General features: G+C 41.0%; 1 protein-coding gene across 1 annotated transcript; it reads right to left on the bottom strand.

Moving 5' to 3' along the window:
* Positions 1–1,467: 1,467 nt before the first annotated feature.
* top1b (DNA topoisomerase Ib) lies at positions 1,468–14,905 on the bottom strand. The gene is made up of 21 exons (XM_069527149.1): positions 14,748–14,905; positions 14,432–14,456; positions 11,321–11,417; positions 10,208–10,340; positions 9,844–9,899; positions 9,657–9,761; positions 9,460–9,550; positions 9,258–9,349; positions 9,049–9,164; positions 8,840–8,961; positions 8,595–8,717; positions 8,326–8,513; positions 7,456–7,600; positions 7,185–7,328; positions 6,410–6,595; positions 5,777–5,845; positions 5,536–5,650; positions 4,811–4,938; positions 4,561–4,655; positions 3,847–3,996; positions 1,468–1,704 (listed from the first exon to the last, which is right to left on the bottom strand). Exons 1-21 carry the CDS (start codon positions 14,778–14,780, stop codon positions 1,602–1,604), a joined length of 2,316 nt encoding a protein of 771 aa, XP_069383250.1. The 5' UTR covers positions 14,781–14,905; the 3' UTR covers positions 1,468–1,601.
* Positions 14,906–15,894: the final 989 nt, after the last annotated feature.

Raw genomic sequence — 15,894 nt, 5'->3', positions numbered from 1 at the left:
ATATATATATATATATATATATATATTCATGTCTACTGAGGAGTTGAACGTGGCAGAAAACACCTTCATGCATTTATTTTGGAGCCGTTCTCAACCTCCGGTATCAGCTCAGATTAGATCAGTTCACTTTACACAGCTCATCCGTCCAATAGGAGCCTGTTATCTGCATCTTAGAGTCCCTCCCCCCCCCCCCCCCCATCATCACTACTGTGCCCTCTTTATCACCTTCATCAAATAACAGGCAACTTTATTTTTTAAATGTTAATATAACTCTTAATCACAACTTTAATTTTTAACAGAAAAATCTTACTGTTATGTTTGTTCGCTTTGTTTTCTTTTCTTCTTCCTTCCTGTGAAAATACGTTCACTTTGATAATTTCTCTTTTAGGGATGAATACAACTGAATAAAAAGGGATTAGTATTGATTAATCGATTATCTTTGAGGTGTGTTATTGGGGCGAATGGCTCGACTGCTCACTGTTGATTGACTTTGACAGGATTTAGTTTCTCTTTGTTTACTTGAGAGCATGAGTCAGCTGTTTCAATCCTATTTTCAACCACAGAAGCTGTAAAAAGACTCAGTTGATGTTTTATTCTGAAGACTACAAAGCTCAAGACAAGAAAGCACTCGACCAATCGGGGAGATGTGTGATCCATGTTTAAATAGCAGGAAATATAAATGACAAACGTTATAATGTCGATTCACATTTGGAAATCAATTTGAAGAAGACACTTTCTGCCAAAACTGTTCACTACAATGATAAAAGTTTTTTTTTTGCTTTGGCAATATTCACATCCCTCTTGGAAAACATGTCTCTTTTAGGTCGGACACACAGAACATGAAGCTCTACTGCGGCAGTTTCAAATAACTTAGAGGAGCTCACTGTAAAACTGTGGACACACAAACACACACAGACACACACACACACACACACACACACACACACACACACACACACACACACAGGCATTCACATGTTGCATATGAGCAATGAAGAGCTTTTTGTTGACAATGCAAACATTAAAAAAAAGCATCATAGTAGCTGAAAAAATGGCTTAAAATATGTACATCCCTGAAATAAACAGCAAACTAAATGAAAACAATGACATTCTGTGTGCTAATAATTACATGAGCATAGGGTTAAGATTCATCACACAAATTGAAATTCATCAGGTTATCACCTCTCTCGTGTTGCCTCTCACAAACCCCCCATACAAACAATTCCTAATTCATTCATTATTCTATGACAATATAGAATGTCTCAATAAATCGGATGGCTTTCAAATTTCAGTACCGTTGATAATACTCATGTTCATCGTTGTTTCATCATGGGCAGGTACCCGCAGCTACATACACACTACTGTGATTTTGTATTTTTTTAAGAGCAACACTCTTCACCAGCTTGGCCACATAGTTGAAGTTATTTTCCTAAATTCACAACCAGTTCATATATATGCATATATACTGTATATATACATAATTATCAATCCATGGTCCTCCCTCACAGCCCTGCAGTGACCACAGCAACTGTGATCGCTTGACTACGAACCATCTTTACAATCAAAGGCTCGGGTATAAAAAGGTAAAACGTGAAGTGTCTTTAAAACTCATAGTCCTTCTCAGCCATGTCGATTGCCCAAGCAAACTTCTCCCTCTGGGTTTTGTTGTAGATCTTCTCAATGGGAACGCTCCACTTCTTGCACCTGGAGAGGAGAAGAGAGGAGAAGAGAGGAGAGAGGAGAGAGGAGAGAGGAGAAGAGAGGAAAGGACACAGTTGCATTAAAGGCTAAAAATGACTTGTTATTATTCATATATGGGAAATTCCATGAAGTGCACTAGACAGTGAGTCAGATGTCAACAGAGAATCTTCCGCTCTTAGTTGATGAACTTGATTCATGACCACTGCTTGTTTGCTTTTTTTTTTAATAACTGAACTCTCTTCATTGGCTGTCAGTTGAATTCAGGATTGATTTTAAGTTTCTTTTAAAAACTTTAAAGCTCAGCACAGTCTGGCCGACTCCCTATGCTCCAAGTTTTTATCGAGATCTAACCAACACTTGCTTGAAACGAAGGGTAAACAGGCTTTATTTCAATCAGGACCCAGAGGCTCTTGAACTCCTTGCCTGAGGAGATTAGACCTGGTTTTAACTCATTGCTTAAAACTACGAGCCAGCTTGCATAATACCAGGGCCTCACACAAACCTAACCTATGGGGAATGCACTCCATATCTAAAGGTCCAGTAAGATTTAGGTGAAATTGAACTATTGGCAGATATTTAATGTAGAATAATCCTCATGATGTTTTCACTAGTTCATTTCATCTAAATCGTATGAACTGTAGTTTTCTTTACCCCAGAAAAGACCCTTTGTATTTAAATACTTTATATTTACAGCGAGGGGACCCTCTCTATGGAGGCCGCCATGTTTTTTACATTAGGCCAGACTGAACAAACTAAACACCTTTTGAGTTTTTATGACAACTGAAGCTACCACAGGTTCTTCTTTATGTTTAGAAGGTGAGCGGTGTTCAGCTGCAACATGCAATTTCAACACTAGATATCACAAAATACTACACACTGTATCATGAGGATTATTCTTCATTAAATTTCTGCCAATAGTTCCCTTTCACCTAAATCTTACACACTGGACCTTTAAGTGTTTCCCATTCTCAGCACGTCCCTGTGCAGGAACACCTGAGCTCGATTCTAGTTTTACACAGCATGTCACAGATTTTAAATGGATATGAATGAATTAATCTCTGGGAAATCGGTGGAAATGTGAAAAACACCCCGTCTCACAATGTTAAAGAAAGTGAAACTAAATTTCTGGATCTGCCCCATTGTCAGGATCCATGTATAAATTGAATGGATTCGTTCTTGGCCCATGTCCCATCCTTTCACCAATTTTCTTTGAAATCTGTTCAGTAGTTTTTACGTAATCCTGCGGAAAAACTGACAAACGGACAGGGGCAAAAAAAAGCATCCTTGTCGGAGGTAATAAAATATACCACATAATGAGGGAGCTACTGAAAATGGTGGTGATGGAACAGCTCACGTTGGACTGCTAATAAATTATATAAATAAAAAATAAATATTAATTCAAAATGAGTTTTTTTAACTGACAAGTCACAAGAACACATTGTTTTTGGCAGCTGAACCTAAACTTACTATACTCACTGCATGACAGAAAAACACGACAGCCCCACGACCAATCAGCCCGACTCAACTCAAGTGTTTTCATCTCTGTTACACATATTCACACACATACTACCACAGACCAGGTTCCCATGCACCACCCTGTGAGGGGGACCCCGTCCCTTACACTTTACAACCGGGCAAAACACGGAGCATTCCTCTCTCCATTGTGCTTGAGGAGGAGACTCTCCAGAAATAGCTGTGGGGCATGGGTTAGCGAGGGCAGACCACTGTTCCCTGCTCTCTGTGGCCTGGCCCTCCATTCAGCCACAGACAGCACCTCATTGACTTCCCACATGGAGGAAGGAGCACTGTTTGGGGACGCTCCCTGGTTTTTTAGAAACAAACCCCATTGTTCCTCGCACTCACACGCTTTTCTTCCTCTTATTTTCCTTCTGCAGCCGTTAGCTTTTTTGCTTGTGCTGCTCCTTTTCCTACAATGCAAGAGCATTTCCTGCCTTTCTGTCACCAAGGTAGATATGCAGCCCCCACAAGCCACCCACCCACTTGCCCAGACAAATATGGCCCATTAAACAGTAGGTGGTTTACTCATTAAATGTCACAGGGTTTTGTTTATACTGTAATGAGATTTGTGATGGAATAATATCTGGAAGTTAATAAACACAGGTAAGCAATGTCTATCATAAATACCAGGCGACAGAGATGCGTGGATCCAAATAGTTGAGCTTGGAGGTGCCCAGAGCAATTTGCTTGTTCTCCTCTCTGTCTGTGGCCTGAACCTGGAGCTTCATCAGCTGCTCCTCTATCCTCTGCACAGCTTTACGCTTCACCTCCACGGTCCTGAGAGAGACACAAAGATACACACAGGGAGGAATTAACACAGAAAGAGAGAGAGAGAGAGAGAGAGAGAGAGAGAGAGGCACATGGACAAGAGAGAGAGAGAGAGAGAGAGAGAGAGAGAGAGGCACATGGACAAGAGAGAGATATGGAGAAAGAATTGAACTAGAATTACCGCACTGCGGCACCAAAATCTAATCAGTTCATCTCTGAGTCCAAGTGAAAGTATGTCCCAAATTTGAGGACATCCCCTCAAGCTGATCTTCAGATATCATGTTCGAGAAATACATATACAAACTTTGTGAGGACACTGTGATCTTGACCTTGGACCAAAATCTAGTCACTTCATCCTTGAGTCTAAGTGAATATTTGTACCAAATTTGAGGAAATTCCCTCGAGGCATTCTTAAGATATCCTGAAAACATAAAGCCTCTGACTGTTGCAGGCGCAAAGGCATAAAAAGCGATTCTCTAAACATCATAAACTCTGTGGCCTTATATTCCACGTGGGATGAGGAAGTTAGCAGATAAAACTGTATTTGTCTCAGCAGAGCTCAGGTGTTCTTACTTTTTGCTCTTGTCATCGTGTGAAGCCTTGTGATCGGACTTCGCAGCCTTCAGCTGCTTCCTGGCCGCAGACAGTTGAGCTTGTTTCTCGTCAATCTGCAATCACAACAAATTTGCGTCGACAGGGAACTTTATCTTTATCACAGTTGTCCAGGCAATCAAGATAACACCAAGACATCATTTCTTGGGAGAGGACAACAAAGCTGAAGTAATTTGTAACAGCGAGGGGGGGGGGGGGGGGGGGGGATTACCTTGGTCTGGAGGTTTTGCATGGACTTCTCAAATGTTTTGGGTGGAGCTCTCTGGTGGTTACAGAGGATGGCCACCGCCCGGTTAGCTCGATTGTAGGACAGGATCTTGGCCGGGATGCTGTCATCAGCTGGAGGCCCAACAATAACACAGCAAGGTGGGAGAGGTTTAAAACCACTGGAATTTGAAATCACTGACCCAAATACTGCTGCTTATGCATTTATAGGCACAATACATTTTATTCATACACAGCAAATTAGAAGAACAGTAACTGGATCCTCAATACAGAGAGATTTTCTCAATGTAATTATACAAATCTATGATATATATGATTTGTGTTGGAGAAAGTATGAGTGATATTTATTTCTTTTATACCCTGTCAGGTAAGTTTAGTTGTACATTATCTGTCCTCGTCAAAATAAACAGATTGCAATCATCGATCATGATCGTTATGGTGATCTGTAGTATTTTACCATTATGATTTATGTTAACTGGTGGAATCCTCTATTGAGATTACAGCAATGAGTTTAGTTTCCAAAAAAACAGTTTTATGCATTTTAGAAACATTTAAAGACCAATCATTGTCTTTCAGTCTCCAACTGTAATTATGTCAAATCTAATGTGTCTAAACTTATAAACATTTTAGTCATAAAAACCATATGAAAAAGAATCAATATCATAAAACATCAATTCCCTTCTTTAACTGACTGAAGCTCCTTTCACTTACAGCAGGAAAGTTCCTTGAGCTGCTGTTGCAGAGTGATGGAGGCGTTGTAAGTACGAAACACCTTTGCGGTCAGTCCATCCATCAGCTCCTGCAGGTGTTTATTCAGAATAGACGTCTGTATGGTGGGGGGGCAAGAGACAGCAGAGTTAGGATAAACACACACAGAGATTCTGATTGTTAATCTTAACAATTCACTTTTACAGCGAGGCCCTGGAGGCAGATATTCACATGTGGTTCTTACATTGAGCCTGTCGAAGAGGTCGTCTTCTGGCTGCTTGTTCTCCAGAAACAACTGGAGGTTTTTAAAAACCTGTTAAGAAATCAGCAATTATTTACAGAGCATGAAAACACACACATTCAAAATGATGTGTTCATGTATGTAGTGTCACATTTCTCCCAGATGAGGGTGCTACATTAATCCTAAATTGTAGGTGGTTAGTGTTTTTTGTATTGACTTCTAAATGTAGGTGGGGATGCACAGTGGAAGTGTAGACGAAATGATAGTGCAGGGTTTCTTGATGAATTTGACGTGAAAATAGCACATCTAGTTTGTGTGTGTGTGTGTGTGTGTGTGTGTGTGTGTGTGTTTGTTTGTTTGTGTGTGTCTGTGTGTGTCTGTGTGTGTAGACTTCAGTAATAGCAGGAAACAGACCACCCTCTGAGGCCGTGCAGGCGGAAAGCTTTTAGAGCCTGATCACCTGTGTGTGCAAACATCCTCTTCAGCAAAGCAACTCCTTATCTCATTAACATTAACTTCACACCACTGCCACATGCACCACCCTCATAAAACCAGTTATGTCCTCATTCTCCTTCCACTTCTGTCTTTAACGCCTCTCCCTCTCCCTCCATTTTCCCTGAGTCCCTCGTGTCTTACCCTCTTCTCCACTGGGATCTTGTTGTAGTACCGGATGGAGTCTTTACCCAAGAAGTCAAACTCCACCACGTACTCCTGCTCGTCCAGTTTGGGGTAAAGTTTGATGTGCTCCACCCGCAGCGAGCAACAGCCGACGGTGTCCGCAGTCTCACCTTCCTCCTTTTCATTTCCAGCCCTCAGTGCCAGCTACAAGGGAAATGCCATACATTTGTGATCTTTATTTACATTTGGGTGTGAAGCATCCTCTCAAGATTTATTCTGTAACCTTAGATGAAAGTCTGCAAAAAAATGTAAACTGTCAATCCCAACAGTTCCAACAATTCCAAGGAGGAGATCCAGGAATAGTTTTTCTCTTTCTTAAGTATTTTGAGATTGAGATGGTTTATTTTTGACATTTTTACCAATTTCTCAGGGAACAAAGAATGAATCGTGATGGTAAATATCTGGCATATTTAGGAGACTGATATGTATGAGTGTGCAATTTGGTGCAGCTCCAATTAAAAGTTCTGAGCTAGCGATTTAAATGGTTTCACAGAGCGGTAGGAATTTTTCCAGCCTGACTATCGCCAACGTGTAGCAGAGATAATGTGGATTCAATGGGGAATAAACTGTTTATATGCATCTTCAAAAGTTTTTAGAAATGTCAAAACCAATGTGACAGATTTGGTGCGGAATTCACGAGTACAGTTTGGCCTTGGTAGAGACATGTGCTCAACTGAGAGCCATTACTATTAATATTTGTTATTATATTAGTTCTACTGTCTGTTTTACTCACTTTGTCTATGAAATACAGCGCCACCGCTCTCTGCCTGATCCTCATCTCTTTGGATTTCCAGTCATCTCTGTATTGGTTTCGGATGCGATCCACACACTTCTTCAACCGCCGGGCCGTCTCGTACTTCTGCCAGTCCTTCTCCCCCTGCACAAACACACAAACAGCTGATTATTGTTTGTTATCACGGGAAAAGTTGCAAAAATAAATATATCCTCACATCAAGATTAAAACAAAACCGAGGCTGGAGGCTCACTCCTGAGACCACAGCTACCTTAATCCTGGAGCTGGGATTCAACATGATGTACTTGATGGAGCCCTGGATGTTCTCCGTCCAAGACGCCAGCCAGGTCACCTTGTTGTCATGGCGAACCTCCTTCCATTTTTTCCCTGCGGGAGGTTTGGGGTGCTTGGAGTCCCTGCAGAGAGGGAGGTAGATGTAAATGGTAGATGTAAATGAAATTATTAACACTGCAGCTATGGAACAATAGCGAACAGAGAAATGTTACGGTAAGGCAAACCCAACTGTGACCTTTGTGTGGGGGTCGACATGTCCTCCCTGAGCTGTGTTATTGTTCGCACACTCATGCAGCAGGAGAGGAAGACCACCTCTGACACAGTCCCGACATGTGAGTGTGTGTCAGCGATACATCTGCCATACTGTGCTGCTCATGCCACGTGCAGCACGTACATTATTTTAATGGCATCCCTGTGATTGCATCAAATGAGCTTTTCCATAAACTATTCTCATACACACTGCCCTGGAGGCACGGGAGCGCAGAGATGAAAAAGAAAATGATTCCCTCTGTGGGTAAATACATAAACATAACTGAGGATAGAGGAAAAGATAAAGGGGGAGAAGAAAAAAGAGGCTGAACTAGGAAAGATGGGTGAGATGTCTGAATGTACAACAGTATGACGGGACCAGGGGTAAAAGGTCTAAGGTCGAAATAATATCTGCTTTCAGACATGTTTTGAGTTCTTCATGTGGACCGCAGGATGAAATCAAAATGGAAATATTCATGGCAGTGTGGCTCCAGTTCCCCCTGAGACCCTCTAAGGACAAACAGTGTGGATAATGGACTGATGCATGGACATTCATGGCAGTGAGGCCGGTGATAACGACTGTAATGAGATTACCTACTTGCTACAGTTAATGATGATGTCTTCGGGTCTGATGCGGCGTTTCAGCATGCCCATCTTCGGGTGGTCGCCTCGCCCCCGGAAGAGGCCCGGTGGCTCGATGCGGAAGTTGCCGATCCTCTCCTTGTGGTTGTCCATGACGCAGAAACCGTACTCCTGGAGGAGCCTCTCGTTCTCTTCTTTGATTTTCTGCGTGTAAACATGAAAGCACAATGAGAGATTGCACGATGCGTTCAGGAGCTGGGCGAGTCTGCAGGAACACACGTCTACCTGTTTCTCTTCTTTTGACATCTGTTTCCTGGCTTCTGATTGGGCCTTGAAGTACTCGCTCATCTCACTGAAGTTGCACTTGTTCAGGTCAGTGATCTTTGACTTCTCCTCTGATGTCATTTCCTGAAATGAAAGGGAACGTGCCTGAAGCCCAATTTTGAATGCTTGAACCGCACAACATCTGGACGTTCTGGCACACGTGCTCAAACTGACATGCTTGAATGTGTCCTGTCTCATGTCCTCACCTTCCTCCAGTCCTTGAAGAAGTTCTTCCTGAAGATGTCCTTAGTTGTGTACTCATGCTCCAACATCTTAGAGAAGAATGTAGCTACCTCTTCAGCAGGAGCACTAAGTTTCAAAGGTTTACCTACAAATATAGAAAAATCATACTTCAGCCCTGAGCAAAGATCATTTAAAATAAATCAGAACTGAGGTTTTACACAGAGAGACTCACCGTCATAGAAAAATTTGACTTTGCCGGGCAAGGGCTCGTACGGAGGTGCGAACACTGGACCTTTATGTTCAAGGAAGCGCCACTTGGAGCCGTCGGTGTATCTTTCCTCCTCCCACCTAATCAAAGAAACAACAAATCAACAAACATGATCTCTGTGTGTGATTTCCCAAAGCATAAAATTTATAATTTCCCCCCCAAACCGATCTGACCATTTCCACTTCTCCTCTTCCTCTTTTTTGGCTTTCTTTCCCTCTGTTCCCTTTCTGTCTTTTGTCTTCTTTTTGGGCTTGATGTCCTGAAACTATTGGAGAGAACATAAGGAACCTTTAGAACATTAGCAGCTGACGTTCCAGCAGGAGAACCCGACAACGCATTTATCAAATATAACATAGAGAAAAAAACTAAACGCACCTCATCCTCCTCATCGTCTTCATACTCATGTTTCCTCTTCTTTGCCTTTTTGTCGTGTTCTGTTTTGACTTTTTTGGGCTTGTATTCAAATCTGTAAACAGTGGTATGATAATGAAATTGAATTTCAGAACGCAGATTAATAAATTAAATCTTAAACATAACGACTGTGATTTAAGATGAATTTGAACGATACCCACTCTTCATCATCGTACTCTCGTTTGAAGGACTTGTTGTTTTGGGGAGAAGGGTAGAAGCCGTTGTCTTCCTCAGGCTCGCCCTTAATGACAGCGGGGCTCGTGTTCCTTAGTCACACATTCAAGAAATTGAGCTGCTTCATAATGACGTTTTACTTCACATCAGAAATAACAAAGCGAGGCTGTTTACCTCATATATCCATTCTCTTTCTCCTTTTTAGGCTTGTCTGCGTGGGACGATTTGATCTGTGGGAGACAGAATATTGGATTTCCTCTTCCGTTGATAATCAAAATGCACTTCAGCAACGTTTAAACTTTTACTCATAATCAGTTGATGGAAGGCTGAAGTCTCTGTTATTAGTTTTATGGTTTGTTTTCTCATGAGGACGACCTCTGGAGGACTTTGGAATATGTCAATAAACACAGGACTTAAATCTCAATCACTACATAATTGTGATTATAATAAGAGAAATATTTAATGTCGATGCAACAGAACATTTATTTAGTAATGATGATACTGTATTTCTACTACAGCCCTGACTGACTGAACAAACCTTCTCTTCTCTCCTCCTCTCTTTGTCCTTGTCTTTCTCTTTATGCTTCTCCCTGTGCTTGTCTGCGCTGCCGTCTCCGTGCTTCAGCTTCTCTTTGTCTCTGTGTTTCTTCTCGGCGTGCTCCTTGTGTTCGCTGGGAAACAGAAGCCGCAGAGGTCGGAGATCAAGCGCAAGAGGTCAGACGCACAGACACAAAGAAAGACGTTAGCGATGGTGCAGCATACCACCAGAGATACAAACATTTACACAAACACTGACGGAGTTGTTGACAGCTGCCAGCAGGACAGGCCAAAGTCGTGACTCCGCTAATATACCGCAGCCCGCAAATATTTCAACAACACAAAAAAGAAACCAAAGCAGCGGCCGCAGCGTTTCAAATTACAAATGCACTACAGATGTCATTCATAAAAAGCAGATTTCAGGGAGTCTGCTTGATGTATGTTTGCTGATTTAACATGACAGGGCTCTATAAGCTGCTTTCAGACATGCACTGAACTCTGGATGGTCTCCAGGAATTATCCAGAGGGGCTGTCTGTGAGAAGTAAAAACTCTGGAGAATGTCAAAATGACCCCAAGTGAGAACACAGCAGGTTATTGTCCGTAGAATAAGTGAGAGTGTTGATGATGTTAAAAAACTGAAATAATACAAATATCTAGGGATTACAAAAGAGGTGCCAGATACGTAGAAGACGGAGAAGAAGACGTCAACTTGGACAGAAGAGAAGAATAAAGAGCTTTTGACAGTAAGGGCCGTGATTAGTATTGTCGTGACATAAACCAAAACATCTGAATAATGTCTGGACGTTTCCAAAGTTCATGTCTGAGAACAGTTTCAAAGTAATCAGCAGTGCTCGCTGTGATGCTTTCATGTCAAGCTTGAGTTTCGATGTTTGATCCTGACTGTATCATTCCCAAAAAATATTCAGCTTCAACAAACAAATCATCAGAATTTCCAGCTGGTAAAAACAAAGCATTGTTGAACATGGAACGTGATATGAGATGAGATCATTTCAGGGTATTTAAGCGATTTCAAAACCTCAATTCTAGCTTAAGAAACCTGCATTTGTCCGGTCATCGACTCGGAGTAGAGACATGTAAATGTAAAGATCCTACCTGTTGCTGTGCTTGATCTTCTCCCGCTCCTTGTCTCTCTTGTGATCTTTGTGTCTGTGCTCCTTGTCTTTGTGCTTGTCTTTATGTTTGTGAGAGTCTACGATACAAAGAAGAGATCCGTTTGTTCAGCGGCAATAATTAAAGAATTTCTTCTATATATTCCATACTACTGTTGAAGTCACACTCCAATTATCCATCAGGATACACACAACACACAAGGTTCATAGGAAACTGGGCACAGACACAGGAGTAATACACCCAGACTGAGAGTTTGAAGTTATTTGTAGTTATTTTGTGTCCGTCTCTATGATCCTGTGTCTCTTTGTAGTTAATATTCATCTCTTTGTAGTATTTTGCGTCTCGCTGTATTCCTGTTGTGTCCCTTTGTTATAATTCATTTTGTCCCTTGTGCTCGTTTTGCAGGTGAACTATATTCTCAGGTGCCACAGTTTGTTCATGCGTGTGTGGCTGAGCCATGACTCCCTGACACACCTGCATGGTGAAGCTGGAGATGTTTTTTGCCTCATTAAAGAAAAGAGGAACTTGATGCTGATAGTTGATAGTGACATTGTTATACAAAAGGTAAGCCACAGGCCAATGTTCAATGAGGGGCCAACATAGTTTTATAGTTGCTGTTGCAATGCAGGATATATTATTAAAATATAATTTAAGTATTTTTGATGTATTCTATTTAATTTTTTGTTTTTGGAATACAATTTGAATGCAGAAGTCATTTTTCGATTGAGTGAGTGGGTCTGGGCTTCAGCAGCCACAAATGACAGTGGCTGTCTTCATTAACATTTTACTGCAAGTGCTGTTGTTAATATTGTGATCACCTTTTTATTTAATTAATCAAGTATTTTAGTTGATAAAGCAACTTATTGATTATTGTCAGACATTACAAAGTCATATATATTAAGACTTCCATAAGCCGTGTACATATTGTTACTCACAGTAGATTTTATGAGGGGATTATATAAAAGATTTGATGCTGACAATAAAAGGAAAACATCAGCTTTTATTGTGGAGCCGAGTGTTTTTGTTGGGCTGCTATTTGCCCACTTCTGCTTGCACGCTTCTATTGACTGTAATAGTCCAACTGTATGAATAACATTCTTTGTCTCTAATACTTATCATAGCAGAGCCTTTATTCAGCTGTTATACAACGTTTGATGTATTTTTAATAGAGAGATGATGATAATACTTGAGAGATATAATCACTCTCATATTCTCCGTGCAGCTTCTCAAATACTTGTGCTGCTGCTGCTGTTTTACAAGAGTGTTGATATTAAAAATATTTCCTGCTGGGTGAAATCCCTCCTGAGGGAGACCCGATTTGGCTTGATCATCACCTCGTGGCACCCTGTTGTCATGGCAGTTTAATAACGGTGTTACCTGCTATTGTCATGTGAAAACAGGAACACAAAACCCTGCTAATAAAACCCACACATTGATTTCAAGAGAAATTAAAGTGACTCTCAGCGTTGCAGCAGTAAATCTAAAAGAGAGCATGTCTCTGCGATTTTAGCTTCTCTATATTGGCTTCCATTAAATTTAAGAATTGATTGGATTTTTTTTTTTGTGGTAACTTTTAAGAACCATTCTGGACTTTTGACCCCATATGCGCCCGGTCGTAACCTGAGGTCGAAGGCCCTGCTTGTCATTCTACAGTCGGATGAGGACCAGAGGTGACCTGACCTTTTCTGTCAGGGCTCCCACTCTTTGGAACAACCTGAGTTGATCTGTCTAGAAAACTCCATATCAATCAAATAAACCAGTCATACTTAATCTGTGAAGCCCATATTCACAAATCACAATTTGTCTCATCGGTCTTAACAAGGTGGAACATCCTCTGCTCTTTACCCTCAGCGAGAATGTGGAAAAACAAACAAAAACACCAATTAACCTGAGGAAAAACCTCAAAGCCACATGTGAGGGATCCTCTCCCAGGACGACAGAAGTGTAAAAGATGCTGCATGTAGCAGAGCACATCAGCAAAATAACAATATATACAACATTGATGAGAAAAGACAGCGTCTAACATGAATGGAGAGGTGTATCAAGTAGTTATACAAAAGAAAATGTCTGACAGAGATGAGGGGAGCAGTAATGACAATAGTAATAATAGTATAATAGTAGTATATATGATTAGGTATATTGTATATCCAAGTAATTTAGTTGTGATCCACTTGTCCCCTTTTAAATATCTCTTCAAAACACATCTTCAGAGGTGTGTGTGTTCTCCTAGTTCCGATCTTACCGTCTATTTTAATCATTTGATAATTTAGTTTTATTTTATCTGGTTTTTCACTATTTTTATTTCTGTATCTGATCTTCAAATTGCTTTTTAATTGTTTTTTACTGTTTCCCAATGTTTGCCTTCCTTTTTCATTCTAAACTTGCAACCATGTTTTCAAAGGTTCCATTTAAATAAAGTGTATTATTATTATTATCATTATTATTAATGCGTGTGTCTGAGTGGACAGATTTTTTAATTTCTGCAACAAAAAAAATTAATAACAAATACAGCTCAGGGCATTGTGGCTTTTAAACATGTGCAACTTGTTCTCTGTGACTTGAGACTTTCAGAGTGTTTGGATTCCCTGTTGGATGGATCATGGATGTCTCCTGCACAGATGTGGAGGGAAGAGTGCGGCTGCTGCTGGTGTGAGATACGGGCGGGGAAGAGGCGATGAGCTCCCCGGCTCTCGCCTCCATATCGCGGCAGACAGTCGGCGCGCTGGTCGGCGCCCTGGCTGCCTCACCACAGAAAAAGAAAATGGCGCAGAGACTAAGTCCTCAGCCCCAATTTTGCCACTTTCGGCTCCAAAATTCACCTCATGTGCACACACGTACCACCGATCTGACGCGTGCAAAACGAACACGACGCCGGGCCTGTTCGGATCGGCCCCTCGTGTGAAACATGCGGGGGTCGCAAGTGCACGTTTCAGACCCTCTTTTTGAACAATAGCCGCAAGAGAGTGGAGGAGAAGGGACTTAGTCTCTGGGACGCCATTTCTGTCCTTTTTTGCAAAACTATCAGCACACACACCACGATTGCGACTGGAAATCCTAATCGGTGGGAATAGAAAGTCTCATGAGAGGACCTACCGCTTCCTTTAGCTCCAGAATTGACCTGCAAAGTGAGAAAAAGGATGTTTTTAATGTCTCAATTTTGCAAATGCCGGTAGCTCGGGTTTATTCAAGTTTCAATGGGCACGAACATGTCACACAGAGATGCATTTGTATTTTGCTGCTGCAAAAAGATCATGATCTCAAAGTTTCCACTGGAATTACAAAGATTAAAAAATGCAACTTGTGACGATCTGAACCATTATTTCATCAAGATGGTTGATACTTGACACTTGTGTTATTGCTGAGGAATTCATGCAAACTGCTGCAGAGGACAAATATATAAGACACATACCTGAGAGCCTCCGTGTCCGTGATCCCCGCTCATGGTGGATTATTGTAGGTGAGGCAGGTGGAGGTTCCACAGCAGACACAGACAGACAGCTGCTCGGGATGTCAGGGTATCGAACCTCACTGTCACTACGGAATGGAGTCCCGATGTTCACCCACTGCGCATGTCCACTGGCTCCCAGGCAACACTCACGGTCCCATCAGGAACCAGCATCCACAAGGATCAGCCTTCAGACCAGTGTGGACACATTCATCTTCTCCAAATTCAGCCCTTTGTTGTGTTTGTTTGGAGTCCAGTGCAGGCAGGTTTTATTTGTACAGCACATTTCATTAGAAAGCAGAGAAACTACAACTCAAAACTATTTTTTAAGCAAAATAAAGACATGAAAGAGTAAAAGAGGTAAAAGAAATTAAACAGCTATGTCTGTATGAGAATTCTGAATGAGTTGAAAGAGATAACAAATTGTACAAATATAGAAGATAGAATTTTGTAAAATAATAAAATAACAATGGTGATATGACCTTGTAAAATTTCCATTTCAGGGCTTTTGAACTGTTGAATATTTTTGTTAGTAATTTACTTTTATTATATCACATTTACCACATTGAATTACATTTCAAATTAAATACATTTGTTTTATTTGTGTAACACATGTCTATTATACTTTTGTGAAATTGGTTACATACCATCAACTTCACAGCTTCCCACAAGTGAAGCCAAATCATCAGGATCATTTTTCTCAAAAAAAAGTTGCTGTCAGGTCTCAAAAACCGTTGAAGAGTTTACTAATTATTCAGGAAATTATTTTCTTGGTTTTTTTTCGAAGCATGATTTGGGAATACATTTTGGAAAAAAGTTTTTAAAGAAAAGGCTAATCACATCTTTTCAGAGCTAAGAGGCTCTGCATCACACCACAGGGGAGCATCATGTAGATTGTTTTGCAGATTGTCGGACCTTTCCTTCATCTTTGCTAAAGTCTGTACAAGCAGCACAGCACAATCTACGTCAACGTTCTAACTTAGGGCATCTCCTTGTAGTTGGGCCCTAAGTCAGTTCCACTATTACCTTCCTTTTCACTGCATGTGGTCAGAACTTCAATTTGGCTTTGACAGAAACTTAAAACCTAAAGAAACCACAAGAATCATGTTAC

The sequence above is a fragment of the Paralichthys olivaceus genome, chromosome 6 (genome assembly GCF_024713975.1).
Source record: "Paralichthys olivaceus isolate ysfri-2021 chromosome 6, ASM2471397v2, whole genome shotgun sequence".
NCBI classification, from domain to species: Eukaryota; Metazoa; Chordata; class Actinopteri; order Pleuronectiformes; family Paralichthyidae; genus Paralichthys; species Paralichthys olivaceus.
This window is presented reverse-complemented; position numbering and strand designations above follow the sequence as displayed.